Source organism: Vombatus ursinus, unplaced genomic scaffold (genome assembly GCF_900497805.2).
Source record: "Vombatus ursinus unplaced genomic scaffold, bare-nosed wombat genome assembly UNPS02002545.1, whole genome shotgun sequence".
Classification (NCBI taxonomy): domain Eukaryota; kingdom Metazoa; phylum Chordata; class Mammalia; order Diprotodontia; family Vombatidae; genus Vombatus; species Vombatus ursinus.
The window spans coordinates 427-14625 of NW_020942323.1; the positions used below are offsets into that span (position 1 = coordinate 427).

Consider the following 14199-nt stretch of genomic DNA (forward strand, 5'->3'; position numbering starts at 1 on the left):
CCCTCCTGAGGGGGGACTCATTCCATAGCTCATCCTTAACTTGGGAGCATCCTAACGTCTTTTTCCCCTTATCTTGGAAGACCATAAAACTTCTCCTTAACCTGTACCAAAAGAATTGCTCTTGTCTCCCTTTTTTCTGTGTTCCCCCTGCCCTTGATCTTTAATCTGTATCCTCCTTGTCCTGACCTTGATCTTTAACCTGTATCCTCCTTGTCCTGCCCTTAATCTTTAACCTGTGTCTCCCCACACTGTGAATCTTTAACTACCATGAGACCCTAAAACCAGGTTATCATCCTGCATCTACTGGCTGTGTAGCTTTCTGTCTATACAAGCCAAGTTCTGTAAATCCAGTACCTCCATTGTAGCTTTGCTACTACAATAAAGGTCTGTGCTCCTGATGGCTGAAATAGAAGGCTGAAGTGAATTCTTCACCTGACCCTGTGGTCTAGGGGTGCTAAGAACCCCAAAAAACAAGGGTATAGGACAGGAGATCTGCCACGAAAGAAGTTGACCACTCAAGCCTCCTTTCAGTTCAAGCAGTGGGATTATTAAGACACCTAAGACACTGGTTGGGTGGGTGAGATTCCTAGTGAGGCTGCCGTATTCTGAAGCCAATACAAATGGACCAGATTCTTAAGGAATCTGTGAAATTTAATGGAGATAAGATTGTTATTTTCATACAGAAAGACTGTGAGAAGATCTGGATGGGATCAAGTAGTAGCAAGTAGCCTGGGGTGGGCCAGCTACAGACAAGGAGGACCACAATGAAAGGGCAGTAAAAAGGATTATACTGGGATGGGCCAGAGGCCTCAGGGAAAACCAGGGTCTTGCTTGCTGAAGTGGGTGAGAAAGTTCAAGGGCTTTTTGGGGTCCAGGTCCCATCCCCATCAAGGGCAGCTACTTCTAATCACAGATGACATGGTAAAGACAATTCATATAAAATGTTCTCCTAAAAACAAGGTTCACTCCTTCCCACAAATATACACAGCATCCATGGGAGGAGGAAGCTTAAACTTGGACCAATTTATCTTCATCCTATGTCTTCAGAACAGCTTTCTTAGACTTTCTTTCCTCTCTACTCTCACTGGGACCACCCTGGCACAAACAACCCTTTGCCTGGAGTCTTCCATTAGCCTCCATACATATTCTGCATACAGACTTCTATTTTTCAGTTCTTTTTCTGAATGCAGATAGTGTCCTTCTTTCTATGTGCTTTATGGTTAATTTGGTTAATTATAATACTCAAAATAACTTATTCACTCAAAGTCATTCTTAAAACAATATTTACTATATACAATATTTTCTTGGTTCTGCTCATCTCACTCTTCATTTCATGCAAGTCCTTCCATGTTTTTCTAAGAGTATTGAGCTCATCATTTCTTTTTTTTAATTTCAATTTTTTTTTTTTAGCCAATTGGGGTTGACTTGCCCAGGCTCAAACAGCTAGTAATTGTCAAGTGTTTGATCTGAGGCCAGATTTGAACTTGGGTCCCCCTGATTTCAAGGTCGATGCTCTATCCACTGTACCACCTAGCTGCCCTGAGCTCATCATTTCTTACGGCACAGTAGTATTCCATCACAACCATAGACCACAACATGTTCAACCACTCCTCAATTGATGGGCATTCCTGAAATTTCCAGTCCTTTGCCACTACAAAGAGAGCACAATAAACATTTTAGAACATATGGATTTTTATTCTGATTCTTCTTGCACAACATGACTAATGTGTTTAACATGATTGTACTGCATATGGTCCTCGATGTAGGGAGGGAAAGGGGGGACAAAACAAGGCCCTGTTCTCTAGTCATACTGCCCAGCCTTCCCCTTCCTGTTTCAAGAAAGGATCAATAGATTCTCCAGCTGGTGGCCTGAGGGGAAGCTGGAGCTTCCCAGGAGAGGGAGGTGGGTCCCTGCTGCTTCTCTGTCCTTCTTCTGGAGCTGGACATCATGGAATAATCTCTGCTGATAATGTAACAAAATCAGTTGTTTTATAAGGGTTAGCAATATCTTGATGAAGTAAATGTAATATACTTGTAAATGAAGAAATAAGAAATAAAAGTCATTTAAAACCACACAGATTTAAACTAAATTATTTTCTAAATGATAGGACATTTGAAAGCAATTATAACTGGTTTTCTGAAGGATAAGGGAATGGACTTGAGATTTCATTGGTCTAGAGTATTCTGGAGGAGAGACTTTCACTGGCAATGCTGGTCCATGCCTCCTCTGCTCCCTCTGAGAGAGGGAGGTGACTAGCCCAAGGTCACACAGCCAGGATGTGTGAAAATAAAAATGGAAAGGGATCCATAAGAACCAAATTAGACAGAAGATAAAAATAAGTGATATATAACAATCAAATCTTAAGGAAATTAATTTAAAATTTGTTTTCTAAAATAAATTTTAATTGAAAGACCCAATTCAACTGGACAAATAAAAATCTTCTTGGCAAAGGGCAGGGTAGAATGCCTGACAACCGAAGGGACATAGCCTCTGGCAACAGGTGACAAATCAGGGGGCTGGGGGCCCTACCTGGGTTCCAGGTAGATAGTCTACTGCCTACGGGATATGACCCAGCTGTCTCCTCTCAGTCTAGGGTCTCAGTTGACTGGGGCAGGAGCATGGGGAGGAGGCAGCCTCATTCAGGACAGAGAAGCTGGAGTCAGGGACAGGGAGCAGGACTGCCAGGAGCCTGGGGGAGGAGCTGGCACCTGGGACCAGGCTGCTTCAACAAGCAGTTAAGTGAGTCAGATGAGACAAAGTCCAAACCACACCTAGAAATGATTAACTTTTTTATTCAAGTAAAAACTACCTAATTCCCTGAGTCAGCCTGTGGGTAGGAGGCCTGGACAAGGGCAGGGCATGGAATGAGGAGGGCTGGGTTAGGGCCAAGGGAGTAAGAGAGAGCAGGCTAGGACACCCAGGGATTGACTAGGGCTGGTTCCTGGGACCAGGTGCACACTCAAGTATTGAAGGGAACAGCTCTGGGAACAGGCAGCCTGGCAAAGGGCAGCCCCAGCAACGCCCATCCCCCACCTAGACCTAGAAATTAACCCAGAAACCAATTCTTGGAGGAGGGTCTGTGGAGGATTAGGCTGAGGTGAGAACATGGCTAAGAGGTTTCTCCCCAAGAATCCATCCTCCTGACTCTCAGTGGATGATCACCTTTGACACAACCCACCTAGCACAGGGACCTCTGAGGAATTTCTCTGTCATCCCAGCAAAGCTCAGGTCCCTGAGCCCAGGGCCAGACCATATGTTCAGATCCAAGAGAGGCGCCTTGGGCCAGCAAATCAGGGGATCCTCAGATCCCTCTCACAGCAATAATCACAGGGTCCAGTGAGTAATGGAAGGATTAAAGGCCAAAGGGCAGGGGCCTCCTCTTACCTCTGGAATTTTGTTTTGCAGAAGAAACAAGTCACCATGAGGGAACCAGTGAAGACCACCAGGACTACAGCAGCAATCATTATAGGAAGTGTCTTCTGAGATGTGGGGAGACACTCTGAAAACAGATCCCCAAACTCCATTATTGTGGAAATTAGATAAGGGAAACCCCAGACCCTGATCCCTATGGCCCAGGTTAGGGGTGGGAGCATCAGGAGGGCATCAGGATTCAGGAAATCCTGGTCAGGGACACTGCTTTGTGCACAGATGATGCAGTCTTCCTCCACCCCCCCCAGCCTCTAAACAGCCCCCCAAACCAAGGTTCCCCAGGGCTTCAGAAGAGAGAATGGAAGAATGGGAAAAGAGCTTAGAAAGAATTGAGCCCAGCTGCCTCGGTATAAAGAGAGGAAAATAAAAGAGAGAGGCCTTCCTTTCTTCACTTTGTAAATCACAGAGCCAGGACTGAAGGTTGGGTCCTCTGACTCCCAATGCAGTCCTTTTACCACTACCTCACAGCTGTGTCCTTATAGATTCAGAGACTTTCAGAGGATGATGGAACCTGAGATCACATCTAGTCCAACCCCATCATTAGACAGAGGGCCAGAGAGCAGAGAGGAGAACAGAACTGTCCACAGGGTTCCACTGAGGTAATGACAGAGACAGGATCAGACTCCATGTCTCCTGAGACCCAGACCAGGTCTCCTGATACCACAGGTGCTAAAGTCCATTCTGGGGTTGGTTCTGACATCCCCATTGAGAAATTCTCTCTGGCTTTTAGCTGAGCAGCCTAGACTCCAGCAGCCCTGGGATCAACCTTTCACTAAACTGTCACATTGGTCCATTGCATTCTCTGGGTCTTGGTGTCACCCTCTACCTATAACAGGAGGGGGTTGGGGCAGCAGGATGATATAGGAGAGCAGAAACAGCCCCAGACTTGGAAAATCAGAACATCTGGTTTCAAATTGTGTCTCTATCCCTTAATGGCTAAGTGAATTTCTACAGGTCACTGGGTTTGTCTCTTCCTCGGTAAATAGAAGAGGAGGCCTCTATATAAAAGCTCTAAGGTCCCATCCAGAGATGACCTTCTTCAATGTCAAAAGAGTCTCTATCAGCATCTTACCCCTCTTCCAGTAACCTTCCATCTCCTCTAATCCCAGAAGCCTAGTGCTTCAATTTCATCATCATTAACATGGACAATAGAGCATTGGGAGGAACCATGACATTGGACGTTTATGGTGTGACCAGATTGTAGAGGACTCTACAACAATAGGGAGCCATGGAAGTTTCTTGAGCAGTTAAAGTGATATGACCCAAGTTGTGTTTTAGGAGGTGAATCTGGTTTTTTGTTTTTTGGCTAGGCAATGGGGTTAAGTGACTTGCCCAGGGTCATACGGCTAGAAAGTGTTATGTGTCTGAGGCCGGATTTGAACTTAAGTCCTCCTGAATACAGGGCCGGTGCTCTATCCACTGCGCCACCTAGCTGCCCCTAGGGAGATGAATCTGCCAGCTTGTGCAAGACAGATTTGTGAAAGGAGAAACTGGAGACCCTCCTTTTAAACAAAAGAAAAAGATGGACTTGGAGTAGGGATATTCGGGTCCAATCCCATCACTGGCACTTATCAGGGAGTTAGTATAAATAAGTCCCTTTGCTGCTTTGGGCCTCAGTTTCCCAAATGTGAAATAAGAGCTTTGATATAAATGATGAATAAGGTCTCTACTAGCTGGAACCTCAGATTGGAACTACTCTGTTCTACAAAAGGGCAGCATTTCAGGGGGCTAATTATCCTCTGAGCTGAAACTATGGACAGAGGGACATCCTCTTGAGGTTGGTGTACTCCAGGGCTAGACCTGGTCCACAGTTCAGAAGTTCCCCTTCCTTGGCTCTGGGCCCATTCTAAAATGTTTCAGACCAGGATTTTCTTTCAAGGCCAGATGTCCCTACTGAGAGTCTTCTATGGGCCTACCCAGACCTGTCTAGGCCCTTGGGGTAGGGAAGGAGCAGGGGAGAAAAGTCAAGCAATGTAGGCCCTGCCCATGAGGAACTCCTTGTCTACTTGGGGAAATAAGCTTAACCCTTTTAAATCAGTTTGTGTACCAGGTGAAATTATAGGGTCTGTTTATGGGGTACAAAGAGACAGCCCTTTAACTGCTTAGAGACCTCATCTCTGACTTCTACCAGATGAGGCAATGTATTGTGGAAGGGGCCTAATTTCTTTCTTTTGGCCCCAGAGGCTGAATTGGGAACAGCTAGAAGTGGTTGGGGGCCTACTTAGCCACCCTGCCCAGGAGAGGTGCCCCAGGTGGGATGGGCTGCCTCAGAAGGAGCCAAGGCATCCTTCTACTGAAGGTCTTTGGCCAGGGGCTGGATGACCACGTGTTTGAGGCATTTCAGGGATTTCCTTTCAGCTACTGGCTGGACATGGTGGTCTCTGAGCTCCCTTCCAGCTCTGAGGTTCCATGGGGAAGTTGAGTCCTGGTGAGACAGTCCCAGTGTCAGCCTGAGTGTGAGGCCTCTCCCTTCTCTTCCTTCATCCTCACTCCTTCTCTTCTCTTCCTCTGGCCACAGAAGGAGAGACCTCCCTACTCATTAAAGCTGATTCCTCTCCCTGTGCAGTAATCCTGTCCCCTTTTCTCCTTCCCTCCCCAGGACCCTGCTCCATAATCATTCCCTCTCTCACACATCTTCAGTATCTCCTTTTCCAGTGGTTTCTTCCCATTGGTTTAAAGGTATAGTCAGGTCTCCCCAGTTCTAAGGCTTTCAGTGATGTTTTACCCCTCTCCAGTAACTATCCCTTCACTCCTAAAATTGGAGGGAAAGTTGCCTCCCCCCAAAAGTCTCTCATGCTTCATGCTACAATTTCTCTTCTGTCCCCTTCAGTCTGGATTTCTCTCCCCCACCATTTGCAAGGTTAGTATTGGGGAAAAGCCCTAAAATGCATTAATAAGTGAAAAGCCATAAAAACTTGAACCCTGTGAAAGGTGGAAGCCCAAACATGGTGACCTGTTTACAAATCGTAACTTGGATACTAAATCATAACTTTGACACTGAGTCAAAACTTAAGATACTATGACCTCTTAAAGCCAAAACAAGAAAATTGTGACCAGGACAGGATCAATACACAAACTCACTTTTGGGCATAACATTGGCTTGACTCCCAAGCTCCTTACTAAGCAGAAAACCAAAAATATCCACCAATCAGTGCTGATGCACTCTCTAGCTCCTCCTGCCTTTGTTTTCAGTAATTACCATGGGGGTTTTGGGGTTCTTGAGAAGGGATCCACAAAACTGTCTGGTAGCCACCCCAGATTGCACCTGTTTGTAAGTATTCATAATGATTGATTAACTCACTACCTATAGTTAATATGAAGACACTTAACTTTGGTATTAAAAAGAACACCCCACAGATGTGGGGGAAGTACAGGGTTCTCCAAGCCAGGGGAATTCCAGACCTTACACCATTCTATTGAAATGTTTCCTCCAATGTCATCCATGGCTTCCTGATAAAGAAATCCCCTGGACTTCCTTGAGTCTTCATTGTCTGTGACCTCTCTGATATTGTTGGCCTCCCCTCAAGCCCTTCTGGGACATTTGTGGTTCTCTCTTCCACTGACTTCAGAGAAAAGACCCTTTCCTGGTCTTCCTCCTCCTTCTCTGTGGACTCCTCTTTCTCCTTCACTGGCTCTTTATCTCAGCCAGTTTGGGGGTAGGGGGCCCAAGGCTGGTCAAGGTTCTGTTTTTAATCCTCTTTTCTCTCAACGATTGTAGTACCTGTAATTAACTAAAAGTCTTTAACAAACAACTCAAGTTACATAACTTTCATTCCTACATCTCCATCCCTGACCTTTCTTCTGTGCTCAAGACCTCTATCTAACCTCAGAACACCCCCATCTAGATGCCTTTTCAGCATCCCAAACTCTCCATGTCACATGCTGAGGTCATATTTGTCCTTCTTAAAACAGTCCCTCCTTCTGATTTTAGAATTTTAAAATCAGAGGCACGACGATATACCCAAAGGAGTATTCCAAAGGGGAATCCCTTTGTTTGAGGAATGTCTCATTCCCACTGTCTCCCTCACCTCAAAAATCAATACCACTGTCAATTCTTCTCCATGTTGCTTCCAGAACAGCTTTGCCAGCCTTTCCTTCCTCTCTTTTTCATTGGGACTACCCTGGTACACGTCCTCCTTACACCCTGCCTGGAGTCTTCTGTTAGTTTCCATACATGGTTCCCTATCTCCACCCTTCCATCAGCTGCCAGGCCCATCTGCCCTGCACATGGCCCTGCCCAGGCTATTCTTGCCCTCCAAAATCTACAAGGGTTCTTTGCTGTGGAGCTCACCCTGCTTAGCTTGGCCTTATACTAGAGTAAGCCTCCCCAGTCTGGCAGCATCCTGCCATTCTAACCTTATCCCTTCTTCCTCCATGGGCTCTGTGCTTAGGTCAGACTGGAGCAGACCTTGTGCCCTAACAATGCCCTGCTTTTCCTGCTGCCATGCCTTTGCTCAGGCATTTCCTAGTGCTGGGAATGCCCTTCCTCCTTCCCTTCCTTTAATTTGATCACCACCACCTCTTCCCTGATTACTGGGTCACTTCACTCTTCACATCTCATTTCATTTTGCAACCTTCTCATGCACTTATCTTGTGTTACTGTATATTCCAGTTATTTCTCTTGCTTCCTCATCCTAACCTACCTGATTCCTAAACTGGGCAACTTGAAGGCAGGGGAGACCTATCTTATCTAAATTTTCTACCCAGTCCACAAAAGTATGGGGACCTGTGCACAGTAGTTATTGCACTGAACTAAATTGTACAGGACTGAAATGAATATATAAAAAAAAAACTACGTTAAATTAAATTGCACGAAAATAGAAGTTTTTTGAATTGAACTAAGCTATGTCTCAAGTGATCTATCACTCCATTATAGAGGGAAGTCCAAATTAGTTTGATGAGGGAATCTCCTGAAGTGGTTGCATTATTTGAAATCCTACTGCATATTTCCATTGGGTTGGAACTAATGACCATATTTCACATAATTATGAATTCAAATAGTATGAATTGAAATGTATTAAACTTATACTAATGAGGACCTAGGTTTATGCATCAATTCAGAAAGGGACTATGATTTTGTCAGTGTGCAAACAGCTATGAAGGTCTTTTGTAATTAAGTTGGCACAGAGAGTTTCAGTGACTTGCCTGCAGTCACACAGTAAATAAGAGTCAAAGGTAATATTTGGACTCAGTTCCTCCTAACTCCAAGTCCAGCAGTCTATCCACTCTGCCACACTCTCTTTCACTCTGCCATTATTTTTTAAAGCAAGTTAAGGGTCATATTTCTCCTGTTCCATCAAGAAAAGAGGCCAGGTTTTTTCCCCTTCTCTACAGCCTCACTTAGCACGAAGTTGGGCACAGAGAAGGTGTCTAGTCAACATTTGTTACTAGGCCAGTGTAGATGGAAATTATCAGATGACAGTCAAGAAGGCGTCAGAGCCTTAGTACCCCACTCAATGTTTGGCTTTTGAAGGCCAGGTGAAGCCTGATGTCTCTGAAAGAGACAATAAAATCATCCCCATTTTTGAGCTCCAGGACAGAGGGGAGGCCTGCATCATCTTTTAGTGGAAAACACCAAACCTGAAGGATCAAAGGGAGGAAAGAGGATTGAAGCCGGGAGTCAAGGTTCACTTCCCAAAGTGAGCTTGTCCTTTCCCACCTGCAGGACCCAAGGGAAATGTCAAGGAGAAGAAAATGGCCAGAGGAGGGATGAAAAGAGCCGAGTCTGATTCTGAGCCCAGACATTTCCAAATTGTATGATCAAAGTCCCTCCCCTCTCTGTGTCCCATTTTCCTCTTTGTTAAATGAGGGGCTTTGAACTCAATGTTCTTTAAAATCTCTCCCAACTCTAACAATCTGAGATTCAGAAGACACCCATACACCGCACAGCACGTACCTGCTATCTGCAGTTCAATGTGGGCTTCACTGTGATAGGTAGGTGACTGCATCTGGCATGTGTACGGACCAGAGTCAGAGACCTGGACCTGCTGTATGCTCAAGGTCGCCTTCCCCTCAGCCATGTCATGTTTCAGCAGCTTTGTCCTTCCCTGGAGCTCAGTGCCCTGGGATTCCTCCAGGTTCTCCCCGTTTGGGTACCTGTACACAAGGGTCTGGTTTCTGAACCAGTTCACAGTTATGTCCCGAGCATCCATCGTGGGGGAGATGTCACAGGAGAGTGTGACATCTTCCCCTTCCTTGGCCTGAATGAGCTGAGCGGGGCCAGCCACTGACAATGGTAGCTTCTGGCGTTCTAGGGACAAAACAGAAGAAAATTAGAGGACGGTGTAGGGCCAGGATTAAGAGTATTTGTTTGTGTGGCTGAAGGGCTGCAACAGATGAAGGTCTGACTTCTGGATCAGCTACTGCTCTGCTGTGGGCCAAATCCCTTTCCTCCCTGTGACACCCTCATAGACAAGACATTCTCTTTCTTGACTACTTTGCATGGTGGGAAAGAGAGGAAGCTTTTTGGATGCTGGAGTGTTAGGGATGGGTTCAGAAAGGCAAGATGCATGTTCTCTCACAACAAGAGCTGTTCATCTTTCTGGTCTACTGGATTTCATGTTGTCTGTAAGTGTGTGCATGTTCCATGTACTGATGGTGAGTGTAATCATCTTCACAAAAGTTTCTTTTTTTCTTTTCTGTGTTTTGACTGCAAGGTAGGATCCCCGCCTACCTCAGGAAGCAGGCCAGGGTTGAGGGGAAGCAGACAACTTTTAAGGCACCTTTTTTAGCCCCTTCCTCATGCCAGGATGTGAGCAGTGCAGTCCTTAAAAAAGGCTGCTCAGATACCCAGGAGGCTGTAGAATCCCACTGCTGGTCAGTCCAGTGAGAAGGGCCTGGGCCACCTGTGGACAGGGCTGTGACTTCAGCTCCCAGTGTATTCAAAACTACTGTTTCATCTCTTGCCTGTTGCCACAGGATTTTGAGGTAGGCAAAAATGGTAAAATGGTATCATTGATGTCTTTTGTCTTGAGCATAAACAGGATTTAAGTAAGGCAGAGTGGCTCAAAGGCATCAGCCTCACTCTCCTTTCCAGAGTCATCAGAGTCTAGCTCTGGGGCCTGAGATCCAGAACCCATAATCACTACTCCTATGGAATCACAGAAAACTGATTAATGCTGATTGGACTAGAGAAGGTGCCAAATGAACTGATCCTCCTAACAACCCTAGGAGGTAGAGAGGTGCTAGGTGGGGAAACGAGCACTGGACTCCAAGTCAGGAAAACCTGAGCTCAAATTCAGCCTGAAACACTTTCTAGCACTCTGAAATGGGCCAAATCACTTAAAACTGTATCTGCCTCAGTGTGCTCACTGGTCAAACTACCTCCCAGGGTTAAGAATAATAAGCAGGAATTTTTGTAAAGTGCTTTGTAGACCTTCAAGTTCTAGAGACATGCTAGTTGTTATTATCATTCCTATATTACTGATGAGGAAACTGAGGCTGAGAGAGTTTAAGTGCCTTGCACAGGGTCATACAGTTAGTAAATGTCTGGCAGGATTTGAACTCCTATGTGCCCAGCTCCAAGTCTGACTATCTACTCTGGCACCTAGTTGTCACGAGTCCTTAATGAATGCTTGTGGCCTGACTGGCTGACTTACAGGTCTTCCTGGACTCTAGGCTTAGGTTATTTATGCCTAGAAGTGACCACTCCTCCCTTGAAACATCTGTTCCTTCTGAGTGAAGCTCTGACTTCTCCTGGCATTCAGAACCCTCTCCAACCTGGTGCCATCTACCCTTCTCATCTATCGCACTTGACTGCACTCCTGGTACTATGGGCTCAGGCTAGACTGGACCACTCAGCATCTCCTGACACTAGCTCTCCTCAGCTAATGTGCCGTTGCTCATGTGGTGACTAGGTGGTGCAGTGGATTGAGCTCTGGTGCCAGAGGCAGGAAGACCTGAGTTTCAACCTGATCTCAGACACTTACTAGGGAGGCAAACCTGGGCAAGGCAAGCTCTGTCTGCCTCAGTTTCCTCATCTGTAAGATAGAGATCAATTGGTACCTAACCCCCTACATCTCTCCTGCCTTTTGTAGCTCAGCTCCTCCAAAAAGCCTTCTGCAATAGGTACCTCCACTTCTCCCTTTCTTATTAACCCCCTACAATCCAGATTCTAACCCCATCATTCCACTGATACTGCTCTCTTCAAAGCTACTAGTGATCACTTAAGTTTACAAATCCAATGGCTTTTGTCAGTCTTCCTTTTTCTTCTCCTCTCTACTGGCTTTGACTCTGTTAATCACTCTTTCCTCCCTGACAGCCTCTTCCCTCTAAGTTTCCAGGATACCTGTCTCCCTCCTGGTGTTCCTCTTACCTATCTGACTACTCCTTCTCTGTCTCCATTGCTGGATCCTCATGTAGATCATACCTTTAAATGCAGGTTTCTCTCAGAGTTCTGTCCTCAGTGCTCTTCTCTTCTCCCTTTACATGACTTCACTTGGTTATCTCATCAGCTCCCATAGATTTAATTACTGTCTCTATGCTGATGATTCTCAAGCCTACCTTTCCCACCCAGGTCTGTCTACTGACTTCCACTATCAGAACTCTGTCTTTCAGACATCTCAATCTGGATGTCCAGTAGACATCTTAAACTCACTATGTCCAAAAGACAACTCATTAATTTTTTCCCCTACACTGTCCCCGCACCCTACCTTCAATATGATTGTAGAGGACAACACCATCCTTCCAGCCCCTTAGCCTCACAACCTAGCAGTCATCCTGGATTCCTCACTCTCTCATACCAAACATCCAATCTGTTGCTAAGGCTGTCAATTTCACCATTGGAACATCGAGGCCCCTTTCTTTCCTCTGACACTGCTACCACTCTAGGGCAATCCCTCAGCTCCTCATACCTTGATTACTGCAGTAGTCTGCTGCTGGGTTTGCCTGTCTCAAGTCTCTCCCCATTCCAATCCACCCTCCATCCAGTCACTGAAGAGATTTCCCTAAAATGCAGGTCTGATCATGTCACTGTGCTCCTCAGTAAACTCTAGTGGGTTACTGTTGGCCCAGAGAGCAAATTCAAAATACTCTGTTCAGGATTCAAAGTTCTTTTGTCACCCCAATCCCTCCTGCCATCCCAATCTTCTTACATCTCACTCCCCAACACATATTATTTAATCCAGTGACACAGGCCTCCTGGCTATTCCACAAACAAAACACTCCATCTCTCTGCTCTGGGCATTCTCTCCCACAGCACAGGTACCATGAACTGAGATAGGTAAGGAAGGACTCTATTTCCTTCTCCAGTTTAGGCCCTATGGCCCTTCAGAAACAGGCTTAGGGTGTGGGTGGGGTCTATTTCTTTGTCTTTCTCACTTCTAGGCCCAGATAATGAATTCTCCATTCCACCCAGACCAAAGCCACAGTGACCTTACAGGGAGAAATTAAGGCCAAATGTTGCTGCCAGCACAGAAGGGAAGTCCAAAAAAGCCAGAATGCCTGGGAATTGAGTACAAGGGGGTTGGAACTTGGTGAAACTATACATTGTAGAAACTGGGCTGAGCTATGAACCTGAACCCACTCCACCTCCAAACTCTCCAGATATTGAAGTGACCTGTGTGGGGAGGACAATATTCCCAGATGTCAGTGAAAGTGACATTTGAATGTTTGTTCTGGTGACACTGTAGAATTAACTCTTACTGTATACTGTGTAATAGCTAAACGGAGTGTTAAGTGGACTAAGGATATAGAAGAATCTCTAATATTGGGGGAACATCATTGCGGCAAGGGGCTTGAGTCAATGATAGAGAGGCTGAACAACCTCAAACCCCCTTAAATGTTTGAGAGAAGCCTGAGGGGCTGAAATATTGCAGAACCAGTCTTCAGTGAGTGGGGGCACAGGCAGTCACTGTTACAGAAATACTAATCCACAAGGTAGTTGTGAGACTCCAGCGAGACAAGGTATGGAAAGTACTTTACACACTCTAAAGATTTCTGCCAATGTCAATGTTCTGAATGTCTCTTCCAGCTGGAGAGAGAACCCATGACCAAGGGAGGGCCTACCTGCTACCTGAAGGTCAAAGCTGGTTTCATTGTAAAAGATGCCTGCCTGGAAATAGCATGTGTACAGGCCGGTGTCAGACAGCTGGACCAGGTGAATTCTCACAGTCACCTTCCCCTCAGCCATGTCCTCTCTCAGCATCTTTGTCCTCCCTTGGAATGCAGGGGCCTGGACTTCCTCCATCTCATTCCCCATGCGGTACATGTGCACAACCAGTGAACCTCTGACCCATTTCACAGTCATTTCTCGAGCATCCATCTTAGGGGAGAGGTGACAGGACAGCAGGACATCTTCCCCCACCCAGGCCAGGGTGGGTTGGACCAGAGGGCCAGATACTGTGAATGTTCCTTTGTGGAGAACTAAGAACAGAACAGAAGAGAATCAGAAAACACTGGGGTGGTGGAGTTAATGTGTCTTCCAGAGCAGGGTCAGGGCAGCCCTGGGCCCTGAGGTTCTGATTGTGTTCCTGCTCAGGTGCTGCCCTGCTTTGGGGAAATCACTGGCCACACTGATATGTCTGTGAGATGGAGACGAGACATTCTCCCTCTCTATAACCATGTATATCCAGGGAAGCAAGGCAGCTGATAGGGGGCTGAAAGGTTGGGGGTGGAGGCAGGAGGACAACAGCTCCTGTCTATGACCTTATGGAAGGACCAGCCTCTGCCCCACCACTGAGGCTGTCCATAGATAACTCAGAGGAAGACCAGGCTTCTGGGCTACTGTTGGACTTGCCCTCATTCTGTGGCTGTGCAGCTGAGTGTTTTAG

General features: G+C 46.2%; 1 protein-coding gene across 2 annotated transcripts; it reads right to left on the bottom strand.

The window, feature by feature from the left end:
• Window positions 1-1722: 1722 nt before the first annotated feature.
• On the bottom strand, window positions 1723-13826 carry LOC114048779 (butyrophilin subfamily 1 member A1-like). 2 transcript variants are annotated; one of them, XM_027869882.1, is made up of 4 exons: window positions 13436-13826; window positions 9327-9680; window positions 3386-3500; window positions 1723-1960 (listed from the first exon to the last, which is right to left on the bottom strand). In XM_027869882.1, the coding sequence occupies exons 1-4, from the start codon at window positions 13689-13691 to the stop codon at window positions 1846-1848; spliced, it is 840 nt and encodes a 279-aa protein (XP_027725683.1). In that variant the 5' UTR covers window positions 13692-13826; the 3' UTR covers window positions 1723-1845. The 2 variants fall into 2 exon arrangements, with proteins under 2 accessions (XP_027725683.1, XP_027725675.1); XM_027869874.1 differs by having other exon boundaries at window positions 1723-1963.
• Between the last annotated feature and the right edge of the window lie 373 nt (window positions 13827-14199).